General features: G+C 36.1%; 1 protein-coding gene across 1 annotated transcript in view; it reads left to right on the plus strand.

The window, feature by feature from the left end:
- The window catches only part of LOC149416295 (uncharacterized), a 36,863-nt gene extending 33,164 nt beyond the window's left edge, over window positions 1-3,699 (plus strand). Inside the window, exon 2 of the mRNA XM_089642114.1 lies at window positions 3,608-3,699. Within this exon, the coding sequence (XP_089498240.1) occupies window positions 3,608-3,642 (35 nt within the window). The 3' untranslated portion in view covers window positions 3,643-3,699. The remainder of the gene's footprint in view (window positions 1-3,607) is intronic.
- The last annotated feature ends 12,686 nt before the right edge of the window (window positions 3,700-16,385 follow it).

Here is a 16,385-nt window from a genome sequence, read left to right on the forward strand (position 1 = left end):
CACACCTGAGGGTATATTTACAATCTCAGAGATGAAGCCATTTATTGTTACTCCCTGAGTGCGCCCATTAAGATAGGAGACTAACCATCTATATAAATCCCCATGAATTCCTAAAGCTAGTAATTTGGATAAAAGAAGACTGTGGTCAATGTTATCAAACGCTTTTGAGAAGTCTGTATAGATTACGTCAACTTGGATTTGATCATCCATTGATTTAGTAATATTTTCAATGAAAATGGCAAGATTAGATACAACCGATCTTTTTTTCATAAAGCCATTTTAGTGAACAAATGTACGGTGCTTGTGTTACAGCTGACAGTAATTATTATTATTAATTGAACAGTGTGTGTTTGCCACTGGTAAATAGTTTTAATTCACAGTATTTATAGGCAGAGATATTTACAAAATATCACAAGTAAACCAAGTGTCAGTCAAAAGGGAAAAAGAGGCAGTGTTCGAACTTAAAAGAAAAAAAATATTTCAAAATTGCAACTTCAGACAAATATATGAGAAGCAAACGGCAAATGACCATATCTAGTGAATGAAAAAAATAGATATACACAATAACAATTTAAATAAATTAGAAAATTTTCATTCATTAAAAGAATGAATAAGAATTTAAGAAAATGAAAACCAAGAAAGCAGAAACACAAGAGATTTCATTAGCCACCAATATGATGACATCCAACTAAAGATGGAAACTATAATGATTAGACTTTTTTTAATGATAAACTAATGTTTATAAAACAATGTTTTATGCATAGCACAAAGGATAACAAATAATTATAAGCAATAATTAATTGCCTGAAATATCAATACAAATTGAAAATATCTCCCAAGTAAAAATAAATGCCGCCGACGGGAATTGAACCCGCACCTTCTGATGTCCGGTCAGGTGCTATGGACCACTGAGCTACGTCAGCTTATTTCGAACCCGCCAAATGATAGAATATGTAGGTACTAGTATCTCAATCAAAAATTACTGCTTATTATATTTTTTTACCTGTAAACAACCAATTTTATTTTTGTAGGAAAGGCTTTGTTAGTGCTAAATTTCTCACTAGATGGCGTCGAAACATATTATATCTACATTTGTTGGTGAAATATTTTCACTTGTCCATTTTTTTTGTTTTGAATGATAAACTAATGTTTATAAGACAAAGTTTTATGCATAGCACAAAGGATAACAATAATTGTTGCTTATAATAATTTGTTATCCTTTAAGCTATGCATAACAAACCTTGTCTTATAAACATTAGTTTATCATTATAAAAAATAATATTTATTTATTATTCATTAACGCCCTATCGGGCTGTTACAGGCCAATTGACAATTTATGTTTGTACGTGTAACATAATACATGGATAATTGCATAACTAAACACAAAGAAATCAAATGCTAATACTAAGATTAACATCAAATCCAAATAATAACACCTGATATTGTAAATAAACATTGTACATTCATATATGAATACAATTATACATGTTTGTTGCAAACCAGTAAGACTGAAAACGGGAAAATAATTTACTCGGTATATAAAAAATAAATGTAGGTATATATAACATACTGATATGTATTATAAAACAGAAGTTCTATTAATTATTATATATTAAAAAAAATAATAACTAATGGCAAAATACCAACGCTGTAATTAAAATCGAATTTTAATAATAGTACTTGAAATGGTAAATAAATCAAAGTATAATATACATATAAAGTATGTCCGTACATGCATACTGCATACAGTCATTAATAAATGAATAAATGCGTCATGTAGAAATGTCATACTTGTTCTACTGCTAAGGAATTATCATCATTAATCCCTTCGGCACCGATGGATAGTCGCGAAACAAAACAATATATTATTTCTTATCCAAAAGTATCATAAAATAGTTGACAGCCCTGTTTTACTAAAGCCAAATTGCGATACTTGCCAAGCTATTCCATCATATTAATTTTGAAGGCAACAATAAACTCACTACTAATTACTCTATTATAATATTTTGCTAGATTATACATCTTAAACTGTTTTAGCTTGCAGTGTAAATAAAATATTGTAAACTAGACAAAGCATACTCATATGTAAAGCATTTAAGCATTAAAATGAATCATCAACATAAAAAGTATTTTTTCAACTTATACAATTAAAAAAAAAATCGCAAGTTGCGCCACAATACGAAGTATGTCAAAAAAATACAAATAAATAGTTGTAAATCTGTGTGTAAGGATATAATGGCCAACCTTAGGATTCCAGAGATAGCCTCATTTTTAATGTCAGTGCCATACAAATTTTTCTTAAAAAAATGATAACTCCTTCATTTGTACACGCAATTGCTTCATACGAAATTTTATAGCATAGTAATGATCAGCAGAATCCAATTCTAGCCAAAAAATACCCTTGAAAATTCAAGTCTCTATGTCTATGAAAGGCGATTTTCAGCCCACTGTGTGCCGGGTACACGTCAGCTGTTATTCTATAAATAACTTAGTAAGTAGTTTAATACCAGTGGGTGCGCCTATCTACTGATTGTACATACCTACATACTTCACAATAATAATATGACCTGGTACAGATAACACGGCCCACCCTACTAGGGTGACCACAAATCACTTGGATTGGAAGACATTTTTTTATTTTTTTTTATTTAATATTTGTATGTTTTTTACAATAAATATACAATTTATACATATTATACAGTGTTATCAAGGTAAATAATAATAGCTTTTCCTCACCATAAAGAGACGAGGCTCTTGTGTTTGGTGAGTGAATCCTAGCTCAATTATATGGAATCATGTAAGTAAGTAAATAATATATTTGCAAAACCAAAGGGATAAGTAAGAAATAGGCAAGATTTATCAATAATACAGTTTCAAGATTTGAAGGAAATAATAATAAGAGTAAGATATGGACTTTTATAGTAGTTTTAGGTAATTTGTTAATTTTATTTTAAATTCCTGAATATCTTCAATATTTTTTAGATATAATGGAAGGATGTTAAAATATGTTATACCTAGATAGAGATAGGTATTTTGTGTGTGCTTTGTATTAAGTTTTGGGATTTTGATAGTTTTTTGATATCTTGCTGATGAATTGAATTGTAAGTTATTTAAGTGTATTTCTTTATAAATTTGTAGAATTGAATATTTTTTATATATATTGTCTATTGTGGGTACATTGAATATTGAAAAGAGAATCTCAGTAGAAAATTTGGATGGTTTTTTCAATATTACTTTAATTATACTTTAATTATCAATCTTTGAACTATTTTAAGTGGATTTAATATATTGTTATTTTAAATATATTTATGTAAGTTATCTCACGCGTGATTTAAATCAAAGAAAATATAATTTATTATGTAGGGGAAGCCGGGGTAGAACGTGGTAGTTAAGCATGATTATAATTTATAAGAATTTTAAAGTAATAACACCATATTATATCAATTATTTCACAGTGTTCATTTGAAAGGTCATGAATTCTTGGAATTGGTGAGTAAATACAGTAGTTAGTATTGAGGTTATTGTTACATTTAAAAGTGTCTTTTAAGTTTGTCTGGCAGGTACATTCGTATAAAATATAATTAAATATATATTTATATATTTGCAGGTATTAGAGAAAAAGAGGCCTGCAGAAATAATTAAACGGGTGGCCGCAGTCACAAAAGGTGAAGATATACTGGCCATCAGACGACCAGGAGTCCCTCCAAAATTCCATATTAGATTTACTGACCCCAAAAAGACGGCAGATTCTACTAAACAAGAAGCAACTCAAAGAAATGCATTCCAGAAGATTTTTCTTATCGAAATACTTGGTCCCTGTTTTAAAGATCTTCTATGGAGATCTAAGACAAAAGCAAAATAAATGGACTGCAAATATGTCTGATTCAAAGACTGTAAAGTAATGATTAAAAAAAATGAAGGTGATAGAACAATACACAACATCAAACATTCCGTTGGCCTCAAAAATTGATTAGTTTCTTCTGGGTCAATTCCCCTCATATTGGTGAGTCATATTTCTTCATACTATTTTCTCATTGCAACATATCCAATAAAAACGCTATTCGCAGATTTCGGGGTGCTTCGAGTAGAGGATATCTTCAAGAAAAATGCAATTATCCAAATTTCCAAAGATAATATCATCAACAACTTTGAAACCCACCTATCAAAAAGATTTCACTACAACATCAAAATACCAAATGTGACGAATCAAATTTCGTCACAAATAAATATGAACGTTAAACTGAGTATGTCCCGCAGTGTGCACCCAAAGACAAAGAAAGTGTTGACAGACGGGGGTTGTAAAGAAAGAGGTGAGTGGTGCGGGGTAGGGCGACGCGGTGTAGGGCGACAGATCCTACGAGAGGAACTAGGACAGTATATAGGGAGACAGGAGAGAGACGAGCTAGTTAGGAAGAGGTTCCTAAGAAACAAAGAAAGTGAGTTGTACAAAGTGGACAATCGATATCGCCGGTTAAACTAAAAAGTGAAATGGACATTACTAAAAGAGGATAATAAACGAACGTATTGTAAAGTGCTGTTGCGATTTAAAGTGTCAACCAAACATTGCAAAACTAACAGTTCAACGGATAGTGCTGCAAAGTGCCGATGTATCTTGTGAACATTAAATGGTGATAAACCAAAATAATAAACACTGCGCGCCACCCACTGCCCACCGCCACAACCCCATTGTTGCATTCGGACGACACCGCGCCTGGAAACGCCCCCGCGGAACACAGAAGATTCTACGAAGTTGGTTGTATCCGACCCATATGACAATTAGTTAAGATTTAGATGTAAGTAGACATAAGCATAATTTAGATGTAGTATTAAGATTTGAAAAACCTAATTAAAATCGAGACTTATAATTACTACATGTTCTTAATTAAATTCACCTCCCTAGTCCACACCCAAGCAACCCGAATTGGTGAGAAAGCAGAGTATACGGCTGAAGAGGTAATTATATAACAGCAATATATTTAACTATGATTATGAGCTAGATGCCGGAGGAGAAGTTAACGTGATATTGTCACAATGGCGCCCAATGTGAAGCGGTTTTAGATATTTTACTATATCTATCACTAATGTTATTGACATTCCTAAAACTCATCCCTGAAAATAAGGTAAATAATTGCATGTTCTTATTATATTTAATCTTCCGTACTGTTTCTCGCTCTTGTCATGTTTCGTCTCGAGTTACCTACCGTTATTTGGGTGTTTCGTTTTTTTTGTACAGCGTAAACAAATGTACTGTGATAAGTCAGATGCTATGCGTCTCATGTCAAGTGCTATTTTTTGTCAGGGGGCAGTTAAATCATTATAAAACAAACTAGGCGGTTTGACACATTTGGGACTGTAGGTACCTGAAGATCGTTAACCCTCTCGTCACCGATCGATATTTTCTGAAATGTTATATTTTATAGGACACAAGTAAGATAAAATAGTTAAAAGCTTTAAAATTTTTCAAAAGTAAGGTATTTAGGATTACCGCTATTTGCGACATAAAATAGATCATCATAATGTCTTCCGTTAGCTACGAATCAAATACGAAGGAGATCCATGACCCGAACGGTCTCTCCAAGGAAGATCTGATCGCCGAATTGAAAATCAGAAATTTAACCCCCCAGAAAACCATCCGAAAAATGAGGCAACAAGCGATAAAATTTAATCAAAATATACCAAAAATTACAAAAGAGGACCAGGAAATAGAAGATTTCCCAAAAGCGGTATCAAAAATCGTGATTAAAGAGACAAAATACATTAATTTGAGTACACTTCTGATTAAATACAATGGCAAAACATGCGTACGAGATTTCATTCAAAGATTAGAAGAAATCAGCTCTGCCCGAGGATTTTCAGAAACTGACATCACTCAGGGGTTTGTTGAGTTAGTTGAAGGGGTCGCTCTTATTTGGTACAGAACTATTAAATCTTCGGAACTGACATGGGAAAACTTGAAGACCAAACTGTTAAAGCAATTTGAAAGAGCCGATTCACAAATTACTGCGCGTTTGAAGCTGTACGATTCACGTCAGGCAGACGAAGAAAGCGCTGCGGAGTTTGTGCTAATTACGCAAGCTAAAAACTATCGCCTCGACAACCCGTTATCTGAGTCGGAACTTATATACATTTTGAAAAAGGGTTTACACTCAGCATATGCCGGCACTGTAGCGGGAGCACGCGTCAATAATATAGACGAGTTGGTGCAGGTGTGCAATGATCTCGAAACATTCTCTCCTAACCTTATAGAAAGAAGAGGATTGCCAAGGGCGGGCATATATTCACAGAGAACGGATATAGCACCACGTAGAGAAAGAGTTTCACAGACGTACGGATCAGCACCACCACGTGCAAACTGGAGGAGAGGGGAGAATAGTCCGAAGTGCTATAACTGCGATGAAGTAGGCCACATTAGCAGGGAATGTAGAAAACCGAAGAGAAATTCGTACAGGACTACCAATGCACCCCGCTACGAGTTACAAGCTCTGGAGTTCAGAGAGTCGGTGCCAGTCAGTGCAACCCCTTGTGAAGTGACCCAAGAGATCATAAAAAACGAGTAACCGATCGGCCCGGAGCAGCACAAGCCGATCGGGAGTGGAAAAGCTGGCTAGAATTCGTGAGGCTGTTTTATTTAAATGCAAGATGTGAACCTATACGGTGCATCAAAGGAAATGATAACCGTCCTCATGTTGATATCGAAATAGATGGGAAAAAATTTACAGGACTGTTAGACAGCGGAGCCTCAGTAAATTGCATGAATGGTAGTACTTATCAGAGTTTGAACATTAACAAATACCAGAAGAGTGAATCGCACCATAAGATATTTACCGCTGACGGAAAACAACAAAGAAATGACGGATGCATTACACTTCCTGTCTCATGTGAAGGCGTTACCAAATTATTGACATTTTACATTGTCCCCACATTAACTACCAAACTTATCTTGGGAGTAGATTTTTGGGTTGATTTCGACGTTGCACCTAACCTTTTTAAGCATATTAAGTGCACGTCAGATGAAAATGCGATTGATACCGTGGCGCAGAGTCAAAATGGAGTCGACTTAACACCGGATCAGGCAAGGAGGATGATGTTGATTACTGAAAAAGCGCGAAACATTTCATTTGAAGAGAAGGGACTAGGACGTACACATCTTATTGCACATTCGATTCAGACTGAGGGACCGCCCATCAAGCAAAGATACTTCCCACTATCACCGGTCAGACAAAAACAATTGGAGGAAGAATTAGAAGAAATGCTAAAGATGGGGGTAGTTCAACCATCGCGTTCACCATGGTCGAGTCCTGTTGTGATGGTGGCCAAGAAAGATGGATCTACACGACTGTGCCTTGATTCTAGATTGCTCAACTCCGTTACCCGTCGTGATTCCTACCCACTTCCACACACAAAGCAAATCCTTGATAACCTGCGCAACGCAAAATACATATCATCAATAGACTTATCAAAAGCCTACTGGCAAATACCACTCACCCCAGAGTCAAGGGAAAAAACCGCGTTTGTAGTACCAAGGAGGGGATTGTTCGAGTTCAAGCGCATGCCATTTGGCCTAAAAAATGCTGGGGCTGAATTACAAAGGCTGTCAGATCAGTTGTTTGGACCTCAGTGGGATGATCACGTTTTCTGTTTCGTAGACGACCTCATAATCGTTTCACCCGACTTTGAACATCACGAGCAACTACTACACAAAACCATCGATCGGATCAATGAAGCGGGATTAACTATTAATCTGGGCAAATCCGAATTCTGTAAAAAAGAACTGCGTTTTTTAGGTTACTTGGTAGATGCTAACGGACTTAAAACGGACCCAGCTAAGATAAAAAGTGTACAAAATTATCCTACACCCAAAAATTCAAAACAATTAAAGGGTTTCCTTGGCCTTTGTGGCTATTACAGGAGATTTATCAAAAATTTCTCTACTATAGCGTCACCATTGACTAAAATAACGGGTGCTAAAAATGGAAAAACTAAGTTTAAGTGGACTGATGAAACCGAGAATGCGTTTCAAGCACTAAAAAATACGCTAACGTCCGCACCGATCTTGCGATGCCCCGACTTCGAGAAACCGTTCTCCATACATACGGATGCCAGTAACTTAGGAATAGGAGGAGTGTTGACTCAGATCTTTGAGGACGAAGAACACCCTATAAGTTACTATTCTAGATCCCTAAATAAACACGAAGAAAATTATGGTACCACCGAAAAAGAATTGCTTGCTGCATTGGACTCGGTATATCATTTTAGATCCTATGTAGATGGCAAGGAATTTACATTGGTCACTGATCATTCGAGTCTTAAATGGCTGCACAGCCTACAAAATCCATCTGGCCGATTGGCTCGATGGGCCACCAGACTTTCTCAATATGAATTTAAAGTTATACATCGGAAAGGATCCCAACATATTGTGCCCGACGCTTTATCTCGGATGGAAGTCGGCGAGATAAAAGAAAAGTCGTCTCAGAAAAACGAAGATTGTTGGTACACGGATTTATATGAAAAATGTTTAAATGATCCGGCTGCAAATTTACGTTATCGTATTGAGAAAGACATTCTTTACTATAATGTTGAAAGTGAAACCCCCTTGACGGGAAATTTCGAGTGGAAAAGGGTTGTACCCTATGCTAAACGAGAAGAAGCGATAAGAGAATGTCATGATTCTCCTACAATAGGTCACCCGGGAACATTTAAAACATTTAAGAAAGCTCGATTGCGATTTCATTGGCCAGGGATGTACAGAGATATTAAAAAATATGTTAGAAAATGCGGAACCTGCAAGGCGTACAAACCATCAACAGGGTCGCCTTTAGGTCAAATGTCCACTCCGAAGTCAGTCAGCGCCCCCATGGAAATAATTTCCATAGATTTAGTTGGCCCATTACCTCGCAGCCGGTCTGGACACTCGTATATATTGAGTTGCATCGACGTATTTACAAAGTACTGTTGGTTGTTTCCCCTACGTAAAGCTACCTCCGCGGCCATCATAAAGTGTTTGGAATTTGGTATATTCTTACCATTAGGGACTCCGAGAGTGCTACAAATGGACAATGGGAAGCAATTTATATCTCGAGAGTTGAAAGAATTCACGAGAAAATACAATGTACCTATTTTGTTCTACAACGCATACTACGCTCCTCAATCAAATGTAGTTGAAGCTTACAATAAGACAATTGAGACGACACTAAGCATAATGATCAAGGAGGATCAGCGGGCGTGGACCTCTCACTTGCCAATGGTACAGACTTCAATGAATAACACGGTAAATTTTTCCACCGGATTTACACCGTATTTTCTATTTCACGGCAGAGAACAAATGCTGAACGGAGGTTTTCACCCGCAGAGTAATAATGTGACATCAGAATCTAAAACTGGCCTTAGAATAAACGATACACAATTCTATGGATCATCCTTAAAGGAACTCCAAACTGTTTTCGATATAGTGCGGGATAATTTGCTGGTAGCTTTCCAACGAAATGCAGGTGCATACAACTTACGTAGAAGAAAAGTAATTTATAAGCCGGGGGACGTCGTGTGGAGAAAAAATTTCGTGCACTCTGATGCTGCTGCATACTTTTCAAGTAAATTAGCTCCAAGATTCATCCAAAACGTAGTAAAAGAAAAAATTTCCGACGTCTTATATCTTCTAGCGGATACAAACGGAAAGGAGACAGGTAGATACCACATTAAGGATCTAGTGAAATCGGAGCTACCCACGATTGTGATGTGACACGGTGGAGATCGGAAAATAGGTTAGAGTAAGTTATATATATTTAGTCCATTTTTACACTTAAGTTTTGGCTAGATTAAATTTCCATTTTATATTTCAACGTGTTGTAACGTACAACGCGATACTCTGTAATATCTCACTGTAAAAATAGAACAACCGCGAAGATGATACAAAAGGATTTTGTAGCGCATTCATATCGTGCAAGTTAGTAAAAATTTGCTGTGTATGAACGGCATAAGAATAACAATGTATTTTTCTATATGTCATTCGGAGAAATTCATTTTCATACCACAATTTCGATCAATTTTATGTGTTCGGTAAAAATCCGATAATTAAAAATTGATGGCAGAAGGCGACCGATAGAGAGGGGAGAGAAAGGGTTAGGCGCATTCACTTAACGCGATTTGAGAAAAACAAATATCTTCGTTCGGCGAAACCGTACATTATCTTGTATCCAAAGTCTCGCAATGTTTCGGATAGTAGTCTGCGCAGATGAGAAAATAAAAGGGCGCGTGCGAATGTGATGACGAACTGCGTTAGTTACGAATTGGAGCACTTACCACCGACACGATTTGTGAGGTACAAATACTTACGTTTGATGAACTTAGTATGAGAGTACCTAAATGTCTCCATATCTATAAAGTAATCTGCGTGCGTGATAAAAGACCGGTGTTGGTAGAGGTGCGTCCACAAGTTAAAAAATGTGAAATGCGAACGGAAACGTAAAGGAGCACTGAACGTTCCACGATTTGAGTGGTACAAATATGCATGTTTGACGAAATTACTATGAGAGTACCTAAATGTCTCCATATCTGAATAGTCTGCATGCGTGATAAAAGACCGGTATTGGTAGAAGTGCGTCCGCAAGCGAAAATGCGAAAACGAAAGCGAGCACTGAACGTTCCATGATTTGAGTGGAACAAATACGCGCGTTCGTTGAAATTAGTATGTGTGTACCTAAACGTCTCCATATCTGAAAAGAATTCTGCGCGCGTGATAAAAGGCCGTAAAATATGTAAAAGTGCGAAAAATTTAAATAAAATGGGATGATGCATTGAAGCATTGGCCAGCAGGGATGATAAAATGTGACATGTTGAGGTTGCATCTTAAAAGCGGTTGAATGAGAGACAGAGTATCCGGTTTTGGTGGTTTCTCCGTGTAATAGAAACTATCTGGCGCTCAAATTTCCATTGTGTATCACGTCGGGAGATACACTACAACTCTGTTACCATATCTTGTTTAGTTTTTTATCATTCATTTCATTTCAGATGTACTATGTATGTACGCCAGATTTCTTGTTTTTGTTATCGAAGATGTAGGCGTTAATAGATTAAGGTAAATGAGGAGTGAATAAAGATTAGTAACGGCCTCTTTTGCAAAGTACAACTAAGGTTTAGGTTTAAGTGATCAACGTGTATTGATAAGGAGTTATGCGTATGTAAGTATGGAATTCTATTATACTTCAGACATGCCAGCAGAACTGAGGGGAGATTAAACTGAAGTGGTAGATATGAATTCCCAACTCCTTCCCTATCCTGATTCTTTGAAAATTTTATGTTGTCATTAATAATATTGTCACTAATAATGTTTTCATAATAAATATTATCATTAGTTTTTTTTTGTCATAAAGAGTTTTGTAAACAAACAGTGAAAGGTTCATATCTTCAAGTGTCTGGAGAGGATTAGATCGCTTGGTTAAAATAAAAAAAAGTGTTTATGTTAGTCGAGGTGTTAGTATTCTTAGTTGATTTTAATGTGTTTTATTGTCACTTTTATTGTTTTCATGTTATTTTATATTGATAGGCTAAATGTTTTGACTTTTGTTGTGGGTTTGAAAGAGCGTGTAGCGAAAAGGATTGTCGTTGAAAATGAGATATGATGAAAAAGAAAAAAAATGATGAGGATAAGTAATGATAAGAAATGTTAAAATTTAGAATATTGAATTGTTTATAATTTAAGATTTACCATGTTTAGAGTTAAGAAGGTTGTCATATGGAAAAAGAGAAGTAGAAAATTATGTTTGTAGGAAACCATAATTTTCTTTTGTAACGAAGGGGGTATTGTGACGAATCAAATTTCGTCACAAATAAATATGAACGTTAAACTGAGTATGTCCCGCAGTGTGCACCCAAAGACAAAGAAAGTGTTGACAGACGGGGGTTGTAAAGAAAGAGGTGAGTGGTGCGGGGTAGGGCGACGCGGTGTAGGGCGACAGATCCTACGAGAGGAACTAGGACAGTATATAGGGAGACAGGAGAGAGACGAGCTAGTTAGGAAGAGGTTCCTAAGAAACAAAGAAAGTGAGTTGTACAAAGTGGACAATCGATATCGCCGGTTAAACTAAAAAGTGAAATGGACATTACTAAAAGAGGATAATAAACGAACGTATTGTAAAGTGCTGTTGCGATTTAAAGTGTCAACCAAACATTGCAAAACTAACAGTTCAACGGATAGTGCTGCAAAGTGCCGATGTATCTTGTGAACATTAAATGGTGATAAACCAAAATAATAAACACTGCGCGCCACCCACTGCCCACCGCCACAACCCCATTGTTGCATTCGGACGACACCGCGCCTGGAAACGCCCCCGCGGAACACAGAAGATTCTACGAAGTTGGTTGTATCCGACCCATATGACAATTAGTTAAGATTTAGATGTAAGTAGACATAAGCATAATTTAGATGTAGTATTAAGATTTGAAAAACCTAATTAAAATCGAGACTTATAATTACTACATGTTCTTAATTAAATTCACCTCCCTAGTCCACACCCAAGCAACCCGAATTGGTGAGAAAGCAGAGTATACGGCTGAAGAGGTAATTATATAACAGCAATATATTTAACTATGATTATGAGCTAGATGCCGGAGGAGAAGTTAACGTGATATTGTCACACAAACTAATGTAAAACAATCATATCTATTGAATAAAGTATTTCAACAACCTTCCGATTGAAATAAAGAAATTAAAAGATATCAACAAACTGAAGTTATATTTGTCAGGAATAATTAACTATATAATAACCTGTTTTTTTCATTCTTTATTTTTTTTTTATATTAACTCCACACGGGAGGCCCTGAAGAAAATAATTTCCCTCAGGGTCTTTGTCATCTTTGGGGATGCTGTGTGGAGGGTCTTTTTGTGGAGAGGAAGGAGTGAACATGGGTCTTGAAGAGTCCCATGTTGTAGGAGGGAGGAAACACAGAGGCCGGCAGCTCGTTCCACAGCTGAGCTGTTGAACTTAAGAACGAATCGTAGAAGCGACCCGTTCTCATGTGACAAATGTCAACCGTGTACAAATGTTTGGTGTGTATCCCGACTACGCACCGGTGCCGAAGGGATCAATGACGCTAGTTCCTCAGAGCATCTTCCATTGTAATACCGATATATCTATTATATATTTATTATCAGTCTATATTCATCTCTACTTTATTTAGATGTTTCTGATTACTCTCTTAATTGCTCAATATTAAGTATTAAGTCATATATATACTTACCTATTGCATAATGTTATTCTATTTTCCTTATAACTAGTGTAACTCGCTCTCCAAGGACAATAACCAGTTTCTTATTTGGTAAGATTGCGATTATAAATATATAATTTTAACAATATGTAATTTATATAACACCACTGTACCCACTTATATCTGTATTAAATAAAAAAAAATCAATAATTCACCTAGGTACTCTATTTTCAATCAAAGGTTGAAATCTCCAGTGATTGCCACGGATGAGTGGAGATCAAAATACATAGAGAAATAGGTGACAAAACAATTTTTTTTCAACATCAGATGCTAAAATATGTAAATATCTGATGGAAGGCATAAAAACCACTACTATTACTATGCACCAAAATATTAGATCAATCATTAAAAACTTTAACTTATGATAGTAATAATATTTAAATTATGTTAGTATTTGCGTATACTAACATAAATTCATCTGAAATAATTTGCACTCTCTCTCTCTTGCCTATATTATAGTTACAAATATTTAATATAATCTAATTGAATTTGCAAATTATTTTGATCCAGACACTAAATATTATAGACTTTAATGTTATTATTCTTATATAATATTGGTTAACTAATACTTAGACTCCAAAGTGCATAAATCATTACTTTTCTTATTTTATACAAATACAAAATACCTTACCCATGAGGATGCCAAGACCTTGAAAAGGTGGAATTAGTCAAATATCTGGGTATTTTAATAGATGACTCTTTGACCTGGAGAGCGCCCATTGAAAATACGGACAAACGAATAGGAAAACTAATTTTCTTCTTGAAAGATATACGCAACATTGTTGATAAGAAAACCATTAAAATTGTGTACTATGCTTTGTGCCATTCAATTATCAGGTATGGGATACTAAGCTGGGGCGGTGCAGCTAAAACTATACTAGATCCGTTAGCCAAGGCACAAAAAGCTGTAATAAGAGTGATGGTTTAAAAACCTTATATGTATCCATCGAAACCTTTATTTAAGGAAACAAAATTACTAGACGTAAGACAGATTTATATACATGCACTCATAATGTATTATACGAACAATCCCAAGCTTCATAGTCTTGTAGATCACAGTTACACAAAAAGACTTAGATCAGAACAAAGGATGATAGTACCAAAATTGAATACAACGTTTGGACAACGTTTCCATGTATTCCTGGCTCCTAATGTGTTTAATGGGTTCAGGCAGCAATGCAGTAAGGTTAAAACAGACCCTCTTCAAAAGAAAATTACCGTATGGCTGATAGAAAGTGGCAGAACGAAAATGGAAAGCTTCCTGAATGAAATTATTGTATGACTGAAGAAAGACCCTTCATTGAAATCATTCCGACTTTATCCCTATTATCGTATTTATATTAATGCTTTTTTGTTTTATCACTTACTAGTGGACCCCGCATTCCATTGCAAAGATATTGCGTTAAGTATTTCTCCCAACTTTTTCTACCCGTCAAACCACTCTATAAACACTCCGGGAACTAATAAGAACCAACTTGTACGAGCTAATCAGGCTTTTCAAGAAAACTACGTTAGCGGATTCAAGTTGGATCCATAAAAGGAAGAAGTTTGCGGACTGGAGACTGGACGTTATAGTGGGAAAACATGAAGCAAGATAATTTTTTCACATGAATTTTAATTTCTTTGTATTGACGTCTGTTTGAGGAATAAGGACTTATTAGCTCGGCACGACGATTCGAATTTGGGAAATGACGCGGTGAGCTATGGATGGGTTCCATAACTACAAGATCCTGAGTTAAGACTCACACAGGAGAAACCTGTGGATTAATTTTTGGAGGTAACCTGAAACTGACAGAACGTGATTCAAAATTACCATCGCAGTACTACCTCCATAAATTCAAATGATATGATTTGCACTCTCTCTCTTGCCTATATTATAGTTACAGCTATTTAATATTATGTAATTATTTCTAAGATAATCTGATTAAATTTGCATATTGTATTGATTGAGAGCAAATGAGTTATTTTATTCATGAATTCTCTCTCCACAATCCCTTTAAACAAGATTATCGTGCTTGACATGAAGCACTCCATAATTACTTGTGACGGGCTTCAGCCGTGTTTGGTGATCAGATCTGAATAGCCAGGTACTCCCCCACATTGTTTCCATCTCTTTCCCTTTCCCGCTACCTTTAGCCATCCAACATACCATGCCATAGTCTCACCTCTTGTCAGGTATTCACATTTAAAAATTGTATAATGGGCAAGGTAAAGATTGGACAGATTGAAATTTCGGGCGTATAGAACGGCCTAAAGAAAGAATTGTAAGGAGAATTACGACACGTTAAAAACAGATCAGTTTAATAAAATATGATATAAGAATTTAAATGAATCCAGGAATGTGTGCCTAGACAGGTTGTGCGGCGGTTTATTTTTTCTGCCCACCCTTGTGGAAAACGGCGTGGTGGTAAACCAGTTCAGTAAAGTACATTTATCACGAAAATCATCTCGCTCTATTGAAAGACTACTAATAATTAACAACATTTTGAACATGAAAATGGTAATTTCTTTCTTGAACTTGCAATCATTGCGGCTTTTTATTGTGGGTGCGTAAATGCACATTCAATCGGCTCCCCTCATAACACCTATAACCGCACTCTGTGCATCCGAATGGCTTCACACCGGAATGGGTTTTAACATGAACATTGAGCCTGCTCTTCGTGCTGAAACTAAGTGTGCACTCTGAACACAAAAATGGTTTTTCTCCAGTATGAATTCTCAAGTGGTGAACCAAACTGGTGTTGAGGGTAAACGAAGATGTGCATTTAGGACATTGGAAAGGTTTCTCTCCTGTATGCGTTCTCAAATGAACAAGTAGAGAATTTTTTGTATAACCCTTGAAAGAGCACTGTGAACATGGGAATGGCTTTTCTCCGGTGTGCGTTTTATTATGAAGGATCAAACTGCCTCTTTGGCTGCACTTGTACGAGCATTGCGTGCATGAGAATGGTTTTTCGCCGCTGTGTGTTCGCAAATGCGCCTTTATACCGTTCTTATCCGCGGACTTGTAAGTACATTCTGGACACGAGAAAGGTTTTTCTCCGGTATGGCATCTTGCGTGCCGCGTTAAGCTGCTTTTCATGGAGCACACATAGTTGCAGTCAGGACAAGAGAATGGTTTTTCT

This window comes from Hesperophylax consimilis, chromosome 17 (assembly GCF_061612785.1).
Source record: "Hesperophylax consimilis isolate HC1 chromosome 17, BYU_Hcon_1.0, whole genome shotgun sequence".
NCBI classification, from domain to species: Eukaryota; Metazoa; Arthropoda; class Insecta; order Trichoptera; family Limnephilidae; genus Hesperophylax; species Hesperophylax consimilis.